The sequence below is a fragment of the Abramis brama genome (genome assembly GCF_963993115.1).
Source record: "Abramis brama genome assembly, chromosome: 25".
Classification (NCBI taxonomy): domain Eukaryota; kingdom Metazoa; phylum Chordata; class Actinopteri; order Cypriniformes; family Leuciscidae; genus Abramis; species Abramis brama.
This window is the reverse complement of record NC_139987.1, coordinates 1,100,536-1,123,872: the sequence shown is the minus strand read 5'-3', so window position 1 is coordinate 1,123,872 and position 23,337 is coordinate 1,100,536. Positions and strand designations below refer to the sequence as shown.

The following is a 23,337-nucleotide window of genomic DNA, read 5'->3' as shown; positions in this document are numbered from 1 at the left end:
GTCATACACTCAGTCATACTCACAGTCACAGTCATACAGTCAGTCAGACTCACAAAGTCATACTCACACAGTCATACAGTCACACTCACACAGTCATACACTCACAGTCACACTCACACAGTCATACTCACACTCACAGTCATACTCCCACAGTCACACTCACACAGTCATACTCACACTCTCACACAGTCAGACTCACACACTCACAGTGACACTCACAGTCAGACTCACACACTCAGTCACACTCAGTCACACTCAGTCACACTCACACAGTCATACTCACACAGTCACTCACACACAGTCATACTCACACAGTCACACTCACACAGTCACAGTCACACTCACACAGTCACAGTCACACTCACACAGTCACACTCAGTCATACACTCATTCACACTCACACAGTCATACACAGTCACTCACACAGTCATACTCACAGTCACACTCATACAGTCATACTCACACAGTCACACTCAGTCATACACTCAGTCACACTCACACAGTCACAGTCACACTCAGTCATACACTCATTCACACTCACACAGTCATACGGTCATACACTCAGTCATACTCACACAGTCACACTCACACAGTCAGACTCAAACAGTCATACTCACACAGTCACACTCACACAGTCAAACTCACAGTCACACAGTCACACACTCACTCACTCACACTCACTCAGTCATACTCACACAGTCATACTCACAGTCATACTCACACAGTCACACTCACACAGTCACACAGTCATACTCACTCAGTCACACTCACACAGTCACACTCACACAGTCACACTCACACAGTCACACTCACACAGTCACACTCACAGTCATACACTCAGTCACAGTCACACTCAAACAGTCATACTCACACAGTCACACAGTGAGACTCACACACTCACACAGTCAGACTCACAGTCATACTCACACAGTCATACTCACACAGTCACACAGTGAGACTCACACACTCACACAGTCTGACTCACACAGTCAGTCACACAGTCATACTCAGTCACACAGTGAGACACACTCACACAGTCATACTCACACAGTCATACTCACACAGTCACACTCACACAGTCACACAGTCATACTCACACAGACACAGTCACAGTCACACTCAGTCATACACTCATTCACAGTCACACAGTCATACGGTCATACACTCAGTCATACTCACACAGTCACACTCACACAGTCAGACTCAAACAGTCATACTCACACAGTCACACTCACACAGTCAAACTCACAGTCACACAGTCACACACTCACTCACTCACACTCACTCACTCAGTCATACTCACAGTCATACTCACACAGTCACACTCACACAGTCACACTCACACAGTCACACAGTCACACTCACTCAGTCACACTCACACAGTCACACTCACACAGTCACACTCACAGTCATACACTCAGTCATAGTCACAGTCACACTCAAACAGTCATACTCACACAGTCACACAGTGAGACTCACACACTCACACAGTCAGACTCACAGTCATACTCACACAGTCACACTCAGTCATACACTCAGTCACACTCACACAGTCACAGTCACACTCAGTCATACACTCATTCACACTCACACAGTCATACGGTCATACACTCAGTCATACTCACACAGTCACACTCACACAGTCAGACTCAAACAGTCATACTCACACAGTCACACTCACACAGTCAAACTCACAGTCACACAGTCACACACTCACTCACTCACACTCACTCAGTCATACTCACACAGTCATACTCACAGTCATACTCACACAGTCACACTCACACAGTCACACTCACACAGTCACACTCACACAGTCACACTCACACAGTCACACTCACAGTCATACACTCAGTCACAGTCACACTCAAACAGTCATACTCACACAGTCACACAGTGAGACTCACACACTCACACAGTCAGACTCACAGTCATACTCACACAGTCACACAGTGAGACTCACACACTCACACAGTCTGACTCACACAGTCAGTCACACAGTCATACTCAGTCACACAGTGAGACACACTCACACAGTCATACTCACACAGTCATACTCACACAGTCACACTCACACAGTCACACAGTCATACTCACACAGACACAGTCACAGTCACACTCAGTCATACACTCATTCACAGTCACACAGTCATACGGTCATACACTCAGTCATACTCACACAGTCACACTCACACAGTCAGACTCAAACAGTCATACTCACACAGTCACACTCACACAGTCAAACTCACAGTCACACAGTCACACACTCACTCACTCACACTCACTCACTCAGTCATACTCACAGTCATACTCACACAGTCACACTCACACAGTCACACTCACACAGTCACACAGTCACACTCACTCAGTCACACTCACACAGTCACACTCACACAGTCACACTCACAGTCATACACTCAGTCATAGTCACAGTCACACTCAAACAGTCACACTCACACAGTCACACAGTGAGACTCACACACTCACACAGTCAGACTCACAGTCATACTCACAGTCATACTCACACAGTCACACAGTGAGACTCACACACTCACACAGTCTGACTCACACAGTCAGTCACACAGTCATACTCAGTCACACAGTGAGACACACTCACGCAGTCATACTCACACAGTCATACTCACACAGTCATACTCACACAGTCATACTCACACAGTCATACTCACACAGTCATACTCACACAGTCATACTCACACAGTCATACTCACACAGTCATACTCACACAGTCATACTCACACTCTCACACAGTCAGACTCACACACTCACAGTGACACTCACACAGTCAGACTCACACACTCAGTCACACTCACAGTCACACTCACACAGTCATACTCACACAGTCACTCACACAGTCATACTCACAGGCATACACTCAGTCATATGCACAGTCACAGTCATACACAGTCAGTCAGACTCACACAGTCATACTCACAGTCAGACTCACACAGTCATACTCACAGTCACACTCACAGTCACACTCACAGTCATACACTCAGTCATACATTCAGTCATACTCACAGAGTCATACTCATACAGTCATACTCACACAGTCACAGTCACACTCACACAGTCACACTCAGTCATACACTCAGTCACACTCACACAGTCACAGTCACACTCAGTCATACACTCATTCACACTCACACAGTCATACGGTCATACACTCAGTCATACTCACACAGTCACACTCACACAGTCAGACTCAAACAGTCATACTCACACAGTCAAACTCACACAGTCACACACTCACTCAGTCATACTCACAGTCATATTCACACAGTCACACTCACACAGTCACACAGTCATACTCACACAGACACAGTTACAGTCACACACTCTCTCACACACACACACACACACACACACACACACACTCACACAGTCATACTCACTCAGTCACACTCACTCAGTCACACTCACTCAGTCACACTCACTCAGTCATACTCAGAGTCATATTCACACAGTCACACTCACACAGTCACAGTCATACTCACTCAGTCACACTCACACAGTTACACTCACACAGTCATACACTCAGTCATACACTCAGTCATACACTCAGTCATAGTCAAAGTCACACTCAAACAGTCATACTCACACAGTCACACAGTGAGACTCACACACTCACACAGTCAGACTCACAGTCATACTCACACAGTCATACTCAGTCACACAGTGAGACTCACACACTCACAGTCAGACTCACACAGTCATCCTCACACAGTCACACAGTCACACACTCTCTCTCACACACACACACACACACACACACACACACAGTCATACTCACTCAGTCATACTCACTCAGTCATACTCACTCAGTCACACAGTCACACTCTCACACTCTCACACTCACAGTCATACTCACAGTCACTCACACAGTCATACACTCAGTCATACTCACACAGTCACACTCAGTCATACTCACAGAGTCATACTCATACAGTCATATTCACAGTCACACTCACACAGTCACACTCACACAGTCACACTCACACAGTCACACTCACACAGTCACACTCACACAGTCACACTCACACTCAGTCATACACTCATTCACACTCACACAGTCATACGGTCATACACTCAGTCATACTCACACAGTCACACTCACACAGTCACACTCACAGTCATACTCACAGTCATACTCACAGTCATACTCACACAGTCATACTCACACAGTCACACAGTCATACTCACTCAGTCACACTCACAGTCATACTCACACAGTCACACTCACAGTCACAGTCACACTCACACAGTCATACTCACACAGTCACACTCACACAGTCACACTCACACAGTCACACTCACACAGTCACACTCACACAGTCACACTCACACAGTCACACTCACAGTCATACTCACAGTCATACACTCAGTCATAGTCACACAGTCACACTCACACAGTGAGACTCACAGTCATACTCACACAGTCAAACTCACACAGTCAGACTCACTGTCATACTCACACAGTCATACTCACACAGTCACACAGTGAGACTCACACACTCACACAGTCAGACTCACACAGTCATACTCACACAGTCACAGTCACACAGTCATACTCACAGTCACACAGTCATACTCACAGTCACACAGTGAGACACACTCACACAGTCATACTCACACAGTCATACTCACACAGTCATACTCACACAGTCATACTCACACAGTCATACTCACACAGTCATACTCACACAGTCACACAGTGAGACTCACACACTCACAGTCAGACTCACACAGTCATACTCACACAGTCACAGTCATACTCACACAGACACAGTCACAGTCACACACTCTCACACACACACACACACACACACACACACATACTCACGCAGTCACACTCACTCAGTCACACTCACTCAGTCACAGTCACACTCACAGTCATACACTCTCACACTCACACAGTCATACACTCAGTCATACTCACTCAGTCATACTCACTCAGTCATACTCACTCAGTCATACTCACTCAGTCATACACTCAGTCATACACTCAGTCATACACTCAGTCATACTCACACAGTCACACTCACACAGTCACACTCACAGTCAGACTCACACAGTCATACTCACACGGTCATACTCACACGGTCATACAGTGAGACTCACACACTCACAGTCAGACTCACACAGTCATACTCACACAGTCACACAGTCATACTCACACAGTCACAGTCACAGTCTCTCTCACACACACACACACACACACACACACACACACACACACACACACAGTCATACTCACACAGTCATACTCAGTCACACTCACTCAGTCACAGTCACACTCACAGTCATACACTCTCATACTCACTCAGTCATACACACTCAGTCATACACTCAGTCATACACTCAGTCATACTCACACAGTCACACTCACTCAGTCATACTCACACAGTCATACTCACACAGTCATACTCACACAGTCATACTCACACAGTCATACTCACACGGTCATACAGTGAGACTCACACTCACACAGTCACACTCACACAGTCACACTCACACAGTCACACAGTGAGACTCACACACTCACAGTCATACTCAGATACACACACACACACACACACACACACACACGTCTGGTTTACTATCTTTATAGGAACTCTCCAAAGACGTAATGGTTTTTATACTGTACAAACTGTATATTTCCTACCCTTACACTAACCCTACCCCTAAACCTACCCATCACACACACACACGCACACACATACGCACACACATACGCACACGTGCACACACACACACACACACACACACACACACACACACACAGGTTAGTGTTTGTTTTGTACCTGCAGTCGAATGAAGAGAGGTCTAGCATATGATGGCAGCTCTTTGAGGACAATATTGAACAGTTTCTTTCCATCAAACGTGCACTCGGGCCTCACAATCACTGCAGCCATTCCAGCACGGCCCTCATTTCCTGCACACAGAAACCCAGATGCTCTTTATCTTCCGATTAAATATCTTCAGATTAAACGGAGTCAAAGCTTGTAAAAAATAATATACAAACAATCTAACAGACATTAACATTCTAATGTTTCAGTGTGGCTGAGTAATTTAGTTAAATGTACTTGCAATATATATATATTATATATATATATATATATTGATTCCAAAAGAGTGTTTTTTTTTTCCAATCATACAAAGCATTTTAACAAAAGAGCTATAGTAGTCAAGTATTTTAAACATGTAATAGCTAACATAGCTGAAATAAGGTTCCCTTTCAAGGGAACTCGCGTTGCGTCGAGTTTGACGCTATGGGAACGCTTTGCGTGATGACGTCTTGAAGCACATGTAAAATCAGTCCAATGGTGTGGCGGAACGTCAGAGGCGGGTGACGTCACGTACCAGGAAGCTATAAAAGCCGGCCCGAAACAGAAAACGAAAGCTTTCTGAGTCTTCAGTTGTGCTCTGTGTGAAATCTGTCTGTATATTTGGTGTTGTCTGTCTATATCATATATATATATTCAGTATGGCGAGCGAGCAGCAGTTTAGAGTGTGTGTCCATCCCTGCCCGCGTTATTTAACGGGAGGTGACACACACACTCTTTGTGTTGTTTGTTTGGGAGAGGAGCATGCCCAGTCAGCACTCGAGGGTGGTGACTGTGTGCATTGCTGTGCGCTTCCATTGCGTACGCTCCGATCCCGCCTGGCTCGGTTCAATCCCGACCACGCTCCCCAGGGCTCGGGTCCCGCCGCTGCCGAGGCACGGCGTCGATCTCAGACCTGGGGTTCACAGATGGATTTATCAGTGGATGTTGAGACGGGCTCTGCCTTATCTCAGCATCCGTCTGATAGATCCAGTGCCTCTTATCAGGGTGTGGAAGCACGCGCTGCGGTTTCTTCCCCCCCGATAGAGGTACCAGTACTGCAACTATCCAGCTCTGAGGAGTTGGATGTTGTGAGTATTGTAGCTGAGTCTGAGGATTCGCCACCTCAGTCTCATGCGTTTGAGGAACTGCTCGATGTCATTACTAGAGCTGTTGACAGACTGTCTATTGAGTGGCCAGAAGATAGGCAGGACGTTCGTTCGAAAAGTAAGCTCGACGAACGCTTCCTGCCATCTCGTGCGCAGCCCCAGCGCAGGAGCCTGCCGTTTTTCCCCGATCTCCACACCGAGGTGTCGAGATCGTGGGCGAAACCAGTGTCATATCGAGTGTATACTGCACAAACATCACACTATTCATCCATTCACAATTATAAAGAGCATGGTTATGGGGAGATGCCGAAGGTGGAAGAGACGCTCGCGAGCTATCTCTCTCCAGCAACGGCATCTTCTCTGAAGGCTCCTGCACTTCCATCCAAGCCAGTAAAAGTTACTTCTTCCCTGGTTCATAAAGCTTATGCCGCCGCCGGTCAAGCTGCAGCGTGTTTACATACAATGTCCATAATGCAGGCTTACCAGGCTGAGTTATTGGGTGATTTTGAGGAGGGCGGGGGTATTAGTGCTGATACGGTGTCTGAACTGCGTAGAGCCACGGATTTGTCTCTCAGGGCCACCAAGGAGACGGCTAAATCCATCGGCCGCTCTATGGCAGCCCTGGTGGCCACTGAGAGGCATCTGTGGCTTAACTTAAGTGACATAAAGGACAAAGAAAAACATGTTCTTTTAGATGCACCAGTATCTACGCAAGGGTTATTTGGAGACGCAGTTAATAGTGCTGTAGCGAAGTCACAAGAAGCTTCAAAACAGGCAGCTGCACTTCAGAAACTTCTCCCCCGCCGTTCTTTCTATGAGGCTGCTGAGCGGGAGCAGCCTCACTCCTCTAAAAAGAGCGTTGTGCACCGCGCCACTCAGAAACAGAGCGTTTCCTCCCGTGCTCCCCCACAAAAATCTCGGGGACACGGAGGGCGCTCTCAAACCCAGCAGTCTTCGAGGGGTAAAACGGATCTGCGGACCGTTATTACCGCCAAGAAGGCTGCTGGGAAAAAGTCCTGATGTCTGAGGGCTCAGGACAAATGAGGGTAGTCCCCCCGAAGCAGAGCGGTTAACACCTCTTTTCACGGTGCCCGTCTCTCTTCGGTGCCCTCAGGGGACCGTTCTGCCAACCCTGCCGCCTCCGGCGTTACAGGGCGCAGCGGTCTCCGGCGAGCACATATCTCAAGGTCCACCCGGAAACGTAGTGGCCTCGGGATGCCCGCCCCCTCTGAGGAGGGTGCTAGAGCAGTCTGTTTGGTCGTTCCCTGCCGGTGCGCCGTTACAGGGCGACGAACCGACTGCTCAACAGCAGGAGAAAAATACGGTGCCGTCTCTCTTCGGTGCCCTCAGGGGACCGTTCTGCCAACCCTGCCGCCTCCGGTGTTACAGGGCGCAGCGGTCTCCGGCGAGCACATATCTCAAGGTCCACCCGGAAACGTAGTGGCCTCGGGATGCCCGCCCCCTCTGAGGAGGGTGCTAGAGCAGTCTGTTTGGTCGTTCCCTGCCGGTGCGCCGTTACAGGGCGACGAACCGACTACTCAACAGCAACAAAATCCAGAAACCAGTCTCGAGAGACTGGTACCTCTAGTAGAATCTTTGACAGCGTGGAAGCTACTGTCAAATGTTTCTCGTTGGGTCCTGCAGACCGTGGAAAAAGGGTATTAGATACAATTCTAGTAACGCCCACCGCGGTTTATGGGGGTCCTGCCCACAATGGTGGGCCCCGAGCAGGTTCTGGTTATGGAACAGGAAGTAAACACTCTGTTAGAGAAAGGGGCCATAGAATATGTACCTCCCTCCAACAGGGAAACCGGGTTTTACAGCCGGTACTTCATAGTTCCAAAGTAGGACGGGGGATTGCGTCCCATTTTAGGTCTTCGAGTTGTCATGCAGCTCAAGTTCGAAATGTTAACATTGAGACAATCGTGCCACAGATTAGTCCGAGGACTGGTTTGTCACGATAGACCTCAAGGACGCATATTTCCATCCGTCCGTGTCATTGGAAGTTCCTGAGGTTTGCTTTCGGGGGCAAAGCATACCAATATCGAGTTCTTCCATTCGGCCTGGCTTTATCACCCCGCACTTTCACCAAATGCGTGGATGCAGCTCTGGCGCCTCTGCGCCTCCGGGGTATTCGCATCACGAACTACATCGACGATTGGTTGATTTTAGCTCAGTCGCATTAGATGGCGGTTCAACATCGAGATGTTGTTCTCGCCCATATGAAAGAGTTGGGGTTACGGCTGAACGCCAAGAAGAGTGTGCTTCTCTATTTTAGAGGACCACTTTTTTAGGCGTGGTTTGGGATTCAGTGTCGATGCAGGCGCGCCTGTCATCGCCACGCTTCGATCCTGGCAGCTGTGAGAAGTGTAAAGCTAGGCCAGCTACTCACTGTCAAACAGTTCCAGAGACTGTTGGGTCTCATGGCAGCAGCTTCCAACGGGATACCTTTTGGACTGCTGCACATGAGGCCCCTGCAGTGGTGGCTCAGGACCAGAGGGTTTTTCCCCGAGGGGCAACCCATTTCGCACAATCAAGGTCACGCGGTGATGCCTACGTGCCTTGGTTATGTGGAAGAAACCTTGGTTCCTGTCCCAGGGCCCAGTGCTGGGAGCTCCTTGTCGTCGCAAACTGCTAACGACGGATGCTTCCCTCACGGGTTGGGGAGCGATCCTGAGGGTCGCTCATCTCAAGGTCTGTGGGAAGACCATCATCGTTCCTGGCATTCTATAGCCTAGAGATGTTAGCTGTCTTCCGGGCTCTGAGGAGCTTTATCACAGGTCTCAGGGGACACCATGTGTAGTACATACGGACAACACGTCGGTAGTCGCCTATATCAAGGGGGTTTGCGCTGGCACGCCATATCCTCTTGTGGTCCCAGGGGAAGTTGCTGTCACTCAAGGCAGCCTACATCCCCGGGGTCCAGAATATAGGAGCAGACACTCTGTCGAGACAGGGGCCGAGGCCCGGGGAATGGTGGCTCCACCCCCGAGGTGGTGGAGCTGATATGGAAATTATAAGTGGGTCTGTTTGCGTCTCGAGAGACGTCTCACTGTCCACTTTGGTTCTCCCTCACGCATCCAGCTCCTTTGGACTGGATGCTATGGTGCAGACGTGGCCGAGGCTACGTCTGTACGCTTTTCCCCCAGTTGCTCTGCTCCCGGGAGTTCTGGAGAGAGTTCGCAGGGACCGGGTTTGCCTGCTTCTTATAGCCCCGCGCTGGCCGGGCAGAGTATGGTTTCCCGATCTTGTGTCGCTCCTCGACGGGCCTCCTCTGGAGCTACCCGTCAGGAGGGACCTTCTGTCCCAGGCGGAGGGCTCGATATTTCACCCCCGCCCAGAACTGTGGAACCTGTGGGCTTGGCCTCTGAGGGGGCCCAGCTCATAGAGTCAGGTCTCTCAACTGAGGTTGTTGAGACCATTCTACAGTCCAGAGCTCCCTCCACGAGGAAACTTTATGCCCTGAACTGGAGAGTATTCACCTCTTTGTGTAGTGACCGTCGGTTGGATCCAGTCAACTGCCCAATTGGTACAGTTCTGGAGTTCCTGCAGGACCGGTTCACTGCAGGTCTGACCCCGTCCACTTTAAAGGTTTATGTGGCGGCCGTAGGTGCTTACCACAGTCCTTTGGGTGGAATGTCTGTGGGGAAAGACCCCTTTGGTATCTCGTTTCCCTCGTGGCACTTGGAGGTCCTCCTCCCTTTCGAAATCGGACCAGGAGGCTAATAATTTGCTTTGCCCTGTTCGGGCGTTAGACGCGTATGTCCACAGAGCTGCCCTGTGGCGTAAAAGTGACATTTGCTCCCCTAACAAGGGAGGTCCAGTGTCTAAGCAAAGGATGAGCAGTGGGTGGTTGAGACTATCTCACTTGCTTATGAGGCGGCTGGACAGCCTTCTCCTTTGGCTGTCCGGTCGCACTCTACGAGGAGTATGGCGGCCTCTAAGGCCCTTATATCAGGAGTTTCGTTACAGGACGTTTGTGATGCGGCAGGCTGGTCCTCACCGCACACTTTCGTCAGGTTCTACTCTCTGGATCTAGACTCTGCTCCAGGGTCTCATGTTTTGTCTTCCTAGTGCTGCTCACCAGATTTCACACAGGACAGACATTTGTAGCTATGGAGGCGTTGGTATAGACGTTCCCATAGCGTCAAACTCGACGCAACGCGAGTTCCCTTGAAAGGGAACGCCTCGGTTACGACTGTAACCTCGGTTCCCTGAAGAGGGAACGAGCGTTGCGTCACCTTGCCATATCTCCTTCATGCCTGTCAACACGACTTCAGACTTTACGAAGCTTTCGTTTTCTGTTTCGGGCCGGCTTTTATAGCTTCCTGGTACGTGACGTCACCCGCCTCTGACGTTCCGCCACACCATTGGACTGATTTTACATGTGCTTCAAGACGTCATCACGCAAAGCGTTCCCATAGCGTCAAACTCGACGCAACGCTCGTTCCCTCTTCAGGGAACCGAGGTTACAGTCGTAACCGAGGCGTTTTTGGCTCATGTGAAGTCTATAGTACCTGGCACCTGGACTCCATACACATTGACTTCCTGAATAAAATCTACCAGTCCCAGTATCTCTGCCACCTCAGTGGTCGCCACATTTTCACCCTTCCATCTGAAAACAACGGCAGCGTGCAAAATTTATAGTTTCATTTCATCAATAAGACCAAGCTCATATGCATACATGCTTGATCACAAATATTTCATCATGGTGACGACAGGCCTTCGAGGTCGTGTGCTCCTCTCTACCTGAAAGTGTCTCCCACTCTGTCTTTGAAGCAGATGAAGTTGTCCTCGTCCTCAGCCATCAGGTCTCCAGTGTTGAAGTAAGCGTCTCCTTTGACAAACACGTTTCGCAGGATCTTCTTCTCTGTCAGCTGTTTGTTTCCAGCGTATCCGAAGAACGGACTCTGACTGCAGATCTTCGACAGCAGCAGCCCTGTCTCACCTGATCATCAACATACAAACACCACATTAACAGAAAACAGCAACAATTGAGAAAAATTCAAGTCATTATGTGTTTATTTACAGAATTATTGTACATATTTCAGTGATTATGAGATCATGTCAAGTGAGCCAGTCAACATTGCAAAATAACCTGGATTTTATAAAAATAAAAATAAAAACTTTTCTCAAACCTGCCCTGGAGACTCTTGATAACTTTACAAATTTAATAGGGAAAAAAGGTTTAGTCTTAAAACTGAAATATCACTGCCATAGATATTCTGACCCGAACACCTGCAGTTTAGCTCAGGTGCATCTCTGAGATGTTTCTACACTTAGACTGGACTCTACTGGGGCAAATTCAATTGACTGGACATGATTTGGAAAGGCATTAAGGTGCGTTCACATTTACCATTGTTCTGCAAATTATCAGAACAACACTGGACCTCTCTCACTGAATCATTTGGAGTGCTGAAACCATTTACATTTTATTAATTTAGAAGACTTTTTTACAGATTTTATCCAAAGCCACTGAAACCATCAGCTGTCAATGGAGTTCTACCAGAAAGACTCGGGAGAATTATTTCAACAAATCGTACATTTATTGACAGCTCAGCAAGCTGATAATATACAAAGTCATTTGGCGTAGGCCCCGTCCGTAGTGCATAATCCGAGGGTATCGGATCTGCAATTCCTGCCTAAAGATGAAGGCAGGGGTGCAGCCGACCCCCCCGGGAGGTATGGACAAGACCATCCTGGTGGTGGTGGGGAGGATGGGGGTAATCGTCGCTTCAGTATCTGCAAACTCAAACATGTGTAAGTACCGAGCTTTTATACAGTGAGCATAAGAATATGATTGGACAGAAGTGAAGCAATAGTTGACGTAGTAATTGAGTCTTCCCGGCAGAACTTATGCTAAAGCTTTCTGGGGCCTGTTTCAGAAAGGAGGTTAAGTGAAAACTCTGAGTATGTTAACCCTGAAATGAGGGAAACTCTGAGTTTTCTGTTTCAGAATGGGAGGTATGTTAAACCTGAGAAAGCAGAGTAAGTCAAGCCCGTTTCTGAAAGAGAGGTAACTTATACTCAGAGTCAGTTACCATGGTAACTTACTCTGTGAACCTAACCTGGTCGGGAGCAGGTTTTCTTCGGTAAACCCAGAGTTTCTATCGGTCTCCTCCCCTTTTTTAAAGGGGAAGCGGTGTTTAAACACCTCATTCATTCTTTCAGTACATTTTTATTAATACAATTAATATTTTATTAATAAATAAAATATTGCTATTTTTACTGCAGTTTTTTTCTATTTTTTTTTTATAAGATGAAGTCTATATAACTCCTTAACACTGAAAATACAGTAGTAGATTAGAGTTACATAATGTAGTTCTAAACAAATTCTACAGAATTAAACTGTGGCATTTACTGGAAATCACTGAAATGTGTTGATCTGTGCAACAGAAGTTGATGGACCGCTCTCCTGCTGTTCTTCCACACTCTGGGGGCGCGGGGAGAGATAAGAATACCCGTTTATACTTAGATTTAAACTTAGATTATCCACATAAAAATTTGAAAAAATCTGAATGTGTAGATTGTTTGATGTGTAGACACATAATATTAACATTACCTCTGTAGGCCTCTCTGTGGCAGCAGAAACTATTTATCCTCATCGTCCTATGAAGATGAGCATTTGATTGAGGACACTTTATAACACTATTTGTCATAATTTCTGGTGTATTGAGTAGGCGACTTACAACTGCCTGGGGTTCTGTTGGGACAGGAGGCTCCAAAAGACAGATATTACCATCAGAATCTGTTAGGACCAACAAAAAACCCAACCTCAAAGTAAAATAAATGGAAATATCAAAAATAGCCTATCTAAAAAATTACACATATGTAAACCTCTTACATTTTATGAAGGCCCTTGGATCTTTGGGAGTGACTGGCTCTGAAGTCCCTCCTGGAATTCCCTCAGCCGTAAATGCTGCTGCACTGCTAGACACTGGATGCTATTTAGTTATTTAATATGTCAAATGTTTGTAAAGTCAGGTAGCCTTCACCCATGATATGCTCAAGCCTTACCTGATTGAATTATGTTTTTATATTTAATTTTCAGCTGCTGCCATGTTCTTTTAATGCCTTTAGGATTGCTCCACATGAAAATTAAAATTAGGTTGAATAACATACTGTTCTTCCAGTTTCACCTCTGATATTATAACAGTTGGGTAAGTTACTCTAAAATAGTTATCAATGTTATCTTCAACAGTGTAATTAGATTAATGTAATAATTACTATCTTTAGAAAGTATTGGTCTACTTATTACTAATTACTAAATCCTCAACCACTTGAACAATACAAGGAGAGACAAGAAACTGCACTTTTATTGCTTTCAAATAAACAATATACAATTGCATGAACTATTCTTGAATTGACCAAAGTGTGTAGAGGGAGAAGGTTACATAAAAAATATACCTTTTTAAAAATGTATGTTAAATCCACTATTGTTTTATACAGAATTGTTCTCTATAGTATATGCAGTAGCCTATTTAATGTAATTACATCAGATTTTATTTTAAATTACAGAAGAATTAAGAGTTTATCCCTTTAATTAAATCACAATATTTAGATTACTTGGTAATTAATTACACCCAACACTGTATAACAGTAATTCCTCTTTTTGTTTGGCGCTGTTGCCATGGTGACTCGTAATATCTGCGCTCCATTGATAATGGCTTTTTATAATTGTGGTGCACGCGCTTAACTCAGAGTAGGTCAACTCAGAGTTGATTGAACTAACTCATTTCAGCTGTTCTGTAACCGAAAACTCAGAGTTTCCCATCTCAGGGTAAGTCAACTCAGAGTTCAAGTTTTAACTCAGAGTTGGTTGAACCTCCTTATTGAAACAGGCCCCAGTTCTCTTCCTTCACAACTCTTCATTCCTTCACACTCATAAGGAGAAGTTTGTGTAAACAGTTGGCAATAATTTTGAAGAAGTTCAAGTTCCAAGAGAGATTTATGTGACTGTTAAATTACACCTGTTGGTAACCCAGGAGAGTTTAATACTGCTGGCAAGTATGTGTTTTTCTCTTTTGTGTGCAAACCTGAAATATTGTGAAAAGTTATGTGTTATGAGAAAGCAATTTCGGGTTCGGGTCAGGTTTGGTCTTAAAATTTAACAGCAGAAGGCTTGGGTCAGATGATCTTGGTATTGGTAAAGTTCAAGCTTCAGTTTAAAGCCTGTGCAGACCTCCAAACCAAAGGTGTAAAAAGCAAAAATAATGTTTTGTCAGTACATTATACTGGCTGGGCTGAATCTGAACGTTTCAGATGCTCTCACCTTTCTGAACATGCTGGCAGAATCCATTGTGGTTTCTCACAGGCTCATCTCTGATCAGGTCATACTTCACCAGATCATACTTAAAAAGCAACTGCAAAAACAAACAAAACACTCTGCGTTTCAGACAGCGTGATCCTATGGAGAAATATCAGCTGGATGACATCATCATTTAAACTGATATGAACAAGCACAACCTTCAGCATGAACGCTGAAAAAATGCACAAAGCAAAGTGAATAAAGACATGGTTGGGTGAGTTTGGTGTGGAAGAACCTGACTGACCCACACAGAGACCTGACCTCAACAAAAGTCCTAAAAGTAGACAAAGAGAACCCAGTCAAACAAATGAGATAAAAATATATACTGTGTCAACAAAACATTTTCCCAACAGCCTCTGGCTTGTCCTCTTGATCTCTAGCAAACTGCAGACGGACAGCAATGTCCTTTTTGAAGGTGTTGCAACTTTGCCATGCACACCATGTTCTCCTGATGGTGAACTCATGATCATCAACATCAGCCGAAGTAAGGGAGGCCTTTAGTAGGTTAAAAGTTACCCTTGGATTCTTTGTGACCTCACGGACTATTACACGTCTCGCTTTTGGAGTGATCTTTGCTGGTCGACCACTCCAGGGGAAGGGAGCAATTTTCTTAAATCTCCTCCATTTGAACACAATCTGTCTGACTGTGGATTTGTGGAGTTCAAACTCTTTAGAGATGGTTTTATAACCTTTTCCAGTCTGATGAGCAACAACAGCTCTTTTTCTGAGGTCCTCAAAAATCTTTGTGAACTGTGCGGGTTTAATTTTTAATATTTTAAACTGAAATGAAACTAAGGTGAACTCCAAAATTTCAAATGGATTTCTTGTCAATTAGCAACCCAATAACGTTAGTATTCAGGGTATCTGCAGTGAAGAGTTTTGAAAATCAAATTTGAGACATTTTTAAGACCTGCACATATAAAATGAATACTGTATGTCCATACAGAACAAGAGTACCCTTGACCCACTCACACCAGCACTCATCAACATGGGTGTCTATTTTTGTTGCATCTCCAGTAATTCATTTTTGTTCAGTCTCTGTTTTTTGACTGTGCAACAACGTGCTTACAAACTTAAGCTGAGCATACAGAGTACTCTTGTTTAGAAAAACTGGACTGCGCACATGTGCACTGTACCATACACTAGCGTATGCGTAAAAACCTATACTTTGAGCTTAATTTAGGAAAAACTTCAGACAGAAACTTTCATTTTCAGCCTGAACCAGCACATAGCATTAAAACAAATAAACACACTCAACAAGAACATCTTAAACACACAACACGGATGATATCTCTGCTCTGGTGGTCACTGACCCTGGGTCTTTGACATCAAAGCAAAGAGATGCAAGAAATGAATTATGGCGCAATCCCATGTTTGACGTTGAGACGCACCCCTATAGATCTAGTTTAAATATTTACTAAGACTTGCTTATCTTTTGTTGCCCTTTAAACTTGACAATCATAAGCCCACTGTGAATTGAAGAGTTTCTGAACTGACCTTGTAAAAGAAATTGGAGCGGCCGACGGCTCCGATCTTGCCGACGTGGTTCATGAAGCACAGGTTTCCTTCGGTGGAGCCGTAGATCTCACACATGCGGATCTCCCCGAAACGCCGGAGGAACTCCCTCCAAACGTCCTGCCGGAGACCGTTCCCAACACCCATGAGCACCCTGTGATCCTTCTCATTCTCTGCCTAACAGACACACACACACACACAAAGCACATCAAGACAAAGCTTTTCACAATCAATTCAGTTCTATTCACATTTATTTGTTTAGCGCTTTTCACAATACACTGTTTCAAAGCAGCTTTACAGAGTCCACATTACAATTTAGAGTGATCTGTTATCAGAGGTAACTGTCCATGGATGCGTGTGCTGTCAGTTAAAGCTCATCAATGGACTGACTAACAACATTTCCTGCTCTTACACGAGACATGTGCCATTTTGAAAACTCATTCTGTATGTGGATGTTCCTGCTGCAGAATGTGTGCTTCTGGTCTTGCGTGCCTGTCATTGTGATGTTTTGTGTGTTTGCTTAGCTAGCAGATCGGTGAACGGACTGTCCGGGCCATTAGAGGACGGGCACAAAGAGATCTTTGACAGACTCTGGGACACGCTGAACCGTGAATGAAAAACATTAACAAAAGAGCCGTCTCTTCAGTTAGCCATGAAAACGCTACATAACCCCACACAAAACAAAAAGTTCATTTTCATGGATTCGCAGAGCACATGGATACATTCTTTGCAGAGTTTGTCTGCGTGACCAAAGACACACACGCTCTGCAGTGAGCTTCTGCGTACGGGCCCTTCCGGAGTCCTGGGTCCATGATATACGCATGACGCTTAATGAAGACATTAATGTGGAACTAACAGGACCGTGGTGGGGCTTATTGTTATGAGATTATGTAATATATGCGCTTTCATTTACACAAACTAAAACCAAGCATTTATGATGTCAAAATGAATGACCAGAAACTAGACAGCATCAAAAACAACACAAAGGGTCATACATGCATACGAGTCATGCTCAGAAAACACAGCAACATTACATCATTAGCCGCTTTCTGACCAAGTAGTTACAGGAACTTAGTTATAGGAACTGTCCATTTCTAAACAGTTCTATGAACTACTCTCCCCCAAACTCGGTTTTGCTGTTTGCGTTCGCACTGGCCAAGTGGCCATAGGAACTGGTAGGAGGGGTAAAGGAGTGACGCTTGTTGTTGTGACCTTTATTTTGACGGCGCTGAGAACGCCAAAGCAAACAATGCTCGCATTCTGTGTTCATTAGTTAGCGATCTGTCTAACAGTACTGTTTAATATGTTATTAGATAGAACTGTTATACATAGAAAGTAGACAGTATATGAAAAAAGGTTATTAGCGTATGCCGTGTGGTTGATGTCCAGTGTTGCTAGCTGGGCAGATAAACATAATCATGTTTGGCTTGGTCCCCTCAAAGTTGCGTTGGATTTTCTCTTCAGCATAAAGGTTTAGAGACCCATCTATCACTGTTTTCCATGTTTGTATCTAGTTTATGGAGTAAATATATAGGCTATAATCTGTGTGTTTACATTCTAGCTGTTTTAAAAAGGGCGGGTGCTGGTGTTTTGCATGCGTTCAGTCATCAGCGTACACTAACGTCACGAGTAGTTCCTATAGTGCTGGTTTAGACCGACTCTGAAGTAGGACCTAAATTAGTTCCTCCAAATGGAGTTCCTAGAACTAAAATCGTTCCTAGTTGGCGTGTTCGCACCGCAGGAACATCCGGGTACTTTAGCCAATAGTTCTAGGAACTGTGAAACTGTGACTCCGGTCGGAAAGCGGCTATTATTGACCGTTGTTCCAAAACTTCCTTCAGTGGAACACAAAAGAAGAATTTCCATTAAATTTTCAAACTTACTGTAACAGGGTTAAAATTAACAACAGAGTCCGAATTCAATTGCTACATATTTTTAGATGTAATAATCAACCTGAGTTGTAGAATTTTTATATCACGTTTTTCATCACATAACTCCAATTTGTTGTTGAAATACAAACATTTAAACAGTGGCTGTTTTATGACAGATTTATTCAAACATGCATTAACATTTGTTTATAAATACAACTTTTGCTGAAATTATCAGGCAAAAGGGCAGCATTTTCTGAGATTGACCCAGATCCTGCATATACCCACACAGATTTACACGAGGAAACCATTGAAATGAGGTACTGTACCACAGGCTGATTGCACAGATATCGGCAAAGCTCTCCTATATACTGGAATATGGTGACATTGTGTTTCCTGCAGTCATTCCAGAACTGAGAGGCTGAAAACTTCTTCTTCAGGACACAGGTGGCACCTAAATGACAAAAGCACAGAGACAGATATGAAACTAAACATTCATTCTGATGTGCCTAATAAGGCTGTTCATTACACATGTCCGATACAGCTCATTAACATGCAAATTCTGTTCGGTTCTGGTGAAAGGGCAGAAAATGGAAATATTTTAGCAGCATTAGACAGCTCTTGTACTCAAAGCATCATCTGTATTTAAAGGCTGAATTAATGAATGAAGGAATTAAGGAATGACCACACAAAGTCACATAAGCGTTGTCATCCAAGGTCAAAAGAAAGCATTTCTATGATCATCTCAAGTCAAGTCACCTTTATTTATATAGGGCTTTTTACAATACAGATTGTATCAAAGCAGCTTCACAGTGATAACATGAAAATAATACAACAAAGTTTGTTTCTAGAAGAAAAAAAGTAAGGCAGATCAATAATATTGTTAAATATTAAATGTCCCCAACTAAGCAAGCCAAGGCAACAGTGGCAAGGAACCACAACTCCATCAGTGACAGAATGGAGAAAAAAAGAAAAAAAACCTTGGGAGAATCTGAGGTAAAATGTAACTAAACAGTGTACACTAACAATAAGAGTGATAACTTATAGATAAATACACGATATCATTCTGTTTATTATAAGCATGCTGCAGTTTTGTCGTCTGTAGCTCTGTAAGCAGGATGGATTCTGATTGGCTGTCAATGTTTTTATCGTTCATCAGCTGGAAGAAATGATTCTGAATTATCAACAGCGATATCATTTCTATCGTTACGGTTGTGGTGTGGACTCTGCTATTCTTTTATATGTAAAACGCTTTATAGCCCTGCAGTACTGTGCAAAAGTCTTAGGCACCTTAGTATTTTCACCCCAAAAACTGGTTAAGACAGTTATTCATATATTTTGCTGTAGTGTCAGTAGGAAATATCAGTTTACATTTATAAAACATTCCTTTTGCCATTATTTGTAATAATCCAGTGATATTTATATTTTTTGCTTGAGGAAAACTTCCTGCAAAACTACAGTACTGTGAGACGTTTTAGGCACTTGTGTAAAAATGCTGTAATGTGAGGATCCTTTCAAAAAGAATGTCATAAATAGATTTTATTTACCAATTAACTTCTATTAACTGAATCAAATCAATATTTGGTGTGACCACCCTTTTGCATTTAAAACAGCTTTTGTACAGGTACACTTGCACATAGTTTTTCAGGAAGCTTTACAGGTCGGTTTCTTCAAGCGTCTTGGAGACGTGGCCACAGTTCTTCTGGATTTAGACACAGGAGAACCGTTGTCATTCAGGAATAAGATCGTCATTGATTAATGATTCGTTTACTGAGACATTTTTCTAAATATCTTCTTTTGTGTTCCACATTAGAAAGAAACGCATACAGGTTTAGAATGACATGACATGATAATTTTAGGGTGACCGTTGAGGAGCAAGTCATAAACATTCTTTGACCCAATCTGTGTTTGGATTAGATGAAATGAGTGTCATTAATTACCACAAGAAAGCATCAAGGTTTGCGATCCCCTACAGTTTTTTCTCTAAAAGGTTTGATTAAGAGAATTACCCAATTCAATGGTCCCTCCGATGCCCACGAGCGAGGCTGCACTATGATACAGGGGGAGCGGCGTGTAGATGACATCACTTCCTGTCCCGCCGTACGCCCAAAACCCAGCCGCCGCTTTCAGGGACTGCAAGTGTGTGATGACTGCAGCTTTGGGCAGCCCTGCAACACACAACACACATGAGTAGAGGATACAGTAATGACAACATAATCCACACTCTAAAAACATGGATCTTCACCAGTCAGTAGTCCCACGGTGCGTCCCAATACGTCCTAAATAGTATTCGAAAATAGAATTGTCCCAAATCGTAGTATGTTGGAATGAGTGTTCCTAAGATACCCGGATGGTCTACTACCTCCAGTCAGAATCTGAAGTGCAGATCGATGCGCTCTCTAACGGCTCATATTGCCCACAACCCATCGCGCGCTGGACGAGGATTCGGTTAGAACTACAAACACGAGTTAAGTGTAAAAAAAACTACAGACATGGAGGATGTGCGGTGGTTATGTAGAGAGGTTTAGATAAAGGGGTTTGAGTGATCAATTATCAGCATCTAACCTGACGAAAATGTATTTATTCAGTGTTTTCTACATTATATTTCATCTGCAGCAGCACTGCGAACTTTTGTAAAGATCCGTTTAGCCATTAGCTTTTAAATGCATCATTATATTCAAATTGCAAACACATGAGGAGAGTCTCCGCGTGCTACAACATTTCTCTCCGAAACGGTAGGAAATTAAATTTTTACGGTGATAAAGATTTTAACGGTGACAAGATGATTGACAGGTGGCACGTAACTAAGCAACAGAGAGCAATCGTTAAAGATGACGAAGTAGAATGTCCCAAAGCTTGCCTACTCTTCTGCTACACACTCAAAAGTATGTACTTTTTCTTCACACAAAGAGTACATACTTTTAGGGCGTAGTAGAAGTAGGCGAATCGGGACGCAGCACCAGTCTCTTTCAGGCTCGGCGAAGGGCTTTGGGAACACTGAACCTGTTCATCAGGGTCTTTGGGATCTCCAGAAACACAGGGAACACAGTAGAACGGAGATGTCCACTGAGATGAAGAGAAACTCATCACATACCGGTAGTGCCTGAGGTGAAGATGTAGAGCGTGGGGGTTTTGAGGCAGGTGACGGAGCGGCGCTCGGCTGGGACGGGCTCGGGTGAAGCTCTCTCCATCTGATCCAGCAGACTGTGCACATCAGGACGAGCGCTCGCTGCGCTCAAACACCACACTGACACACCGTCCTCCCGGAGACCTGGGAGAATCTCCTCCAGAGAGCCTAGAAGATCTGCAAGAACAACCACTGTCAATGAAAATCTTCATTTCAAACTATTAAAAGAAGAAAAAAACATAATACATAATACTCAACCTGTTCGAAAAACTAATCATAAATAATACAACACAATATTATAAATGATAAATGCTTACCCATTTATAGAAAACTTTTTACCTTTATACATTGTATACCTTTAAATAGTGTAATAAAACCAGGTTAACTTTATCTTCAGGTGTCTGTGTTTCAGTGTAATTATACATTTAAGTACACATGTACTTACTATTGGGTTAGGAATGGAGGTTGGTTTATGGTTAGCTGCATGTAATTGTTACTGTGGTTACAATTACTTATGAAATATAGGCTATAATAGATTAAAATGTGAATATTTTAACATTGAGAAAGTTTATAATGCGCAGCTCGAGCAAATCCTACTCAAACAGAACAGCCCAGCACCTGCAGACAGGTTACCAGGGTAATAGGTCAAGGATTAAAGGGTCAAAGGTCAATCTGAGGATGTCAATCTGTCATCCTTCGTTCTTTAAGTTAAGACAGCAATTCGCTTATTAGCTATTTTGCGAGTATGTTTTTTGTTAAGCCGTGTAAGTTTGCCAATTTATACTTAAACATTAGGTAAAAACAAAGAAATAGAAAATCACCTGTTTTAATAGTCTTTCGCCTGTGTTAATGATAAGAGATCTAACGTTAGTTATTTCGTTCGCTTACATAAGTAACACATTTTAGCGCATCGTCGTCGTGTGGTTGTAAAGTGTCAGGGATGAGTGTACCTGCTCCGACCACCAGTAGTCTGGCTCCACAGCAGTTCAGGCAGTGCAACAGTGATCTGGGCTTGATGTTCGTGTTGAGGAACGCCACGGCACAGCCCAGTTTGCAGAAGCCGAACCACACCGCGATGAAGTCGGGCTCGTTGCTCATGAGGAGCGCCACCGTGTCTCCTTTCCTCACCGCGTCCTGGAACACGCGCGCGACCCTGTTGCTGCGCACCTCGAGCTCTCTATAGGTGTATGTCACTCCTTCATAAACCACAAAGGCTTTCTCAGGGATCCGCTGGGCTTGTTGAACAAACCTGTCTATGACCGTCACGACCCGCGAGGATCTTTTGTAGATCTCCAGACGCGCTCCGTACCGTATGACTTTCATTAAATACAGGGCGTCTTTCCAGAAGTGTGGAAAACACAAGCGCTGCGCGAGATGCGCGGAGAGGATTCCCGTCAGCAGAGCCGCGATCCATGACAACATCTCTGACAAATGAGCCTGACTCGGTCAAAGTGGTCTAACCGTTAACATTGTTAAACTGCTTCGGGTTGGGCTGTTGTTTAATGGATGTTATAAAACGTCGCCCAGCACTGTCATCCTAATTTATGCAATGTTCAGGGTGTCACGT

At 44.6% G+C, this 23,337-nt stretch overlaps 1 protein-coding gene across 1 annotated transcript in view; it reads right to left on the bottom strand.

The window, feature by feature from the left end:
* slc27a6 (solute carrier family 27 member 6) overlaps positions 1-23,337 on the bottom strand; it is a 28,013-nt gene extending 4,676 nt beyond the window's left edge. Inside the window, exons 1-9 of the mRNA XM_084103982.1 lie at positions 22,721-23,337; positions 21,738-21,947; positions 20,653-20,811; positions 18,973-19,097; positions 16,758-16,952; positions 15,225-15,315; positions 11,702-11,900; positions 11,470-11,567; positions 5,823-5,953 (exon numbers count right to left, since the gene is read on the bottom strand). Of these exons, the coding sequence (XP_083960108.1) occupies positions 5,823-5,953; positions 11,470-11,567; positions 11,702-11,900; positions 15,225-15,315; positions 16,758-16,952; positions 18,973-19,097; positions 20,653-20,811; positions 21,738-21,947; positions 22,721-23,192 (1,680 nt within the window). The 5' untranslated portion in view covers positions 23,193-23,337. The remainder of the gene's footprint in view (positions 1-5,822; positions 5,954-11,469; positions 11,568-11,701; positions 11,901-15,224; positions 15,316-16,757; positions 16,953-18,972; positions 19,098-20,652; positions 20,812-21,737; positions 21,948-22,720) is intronic.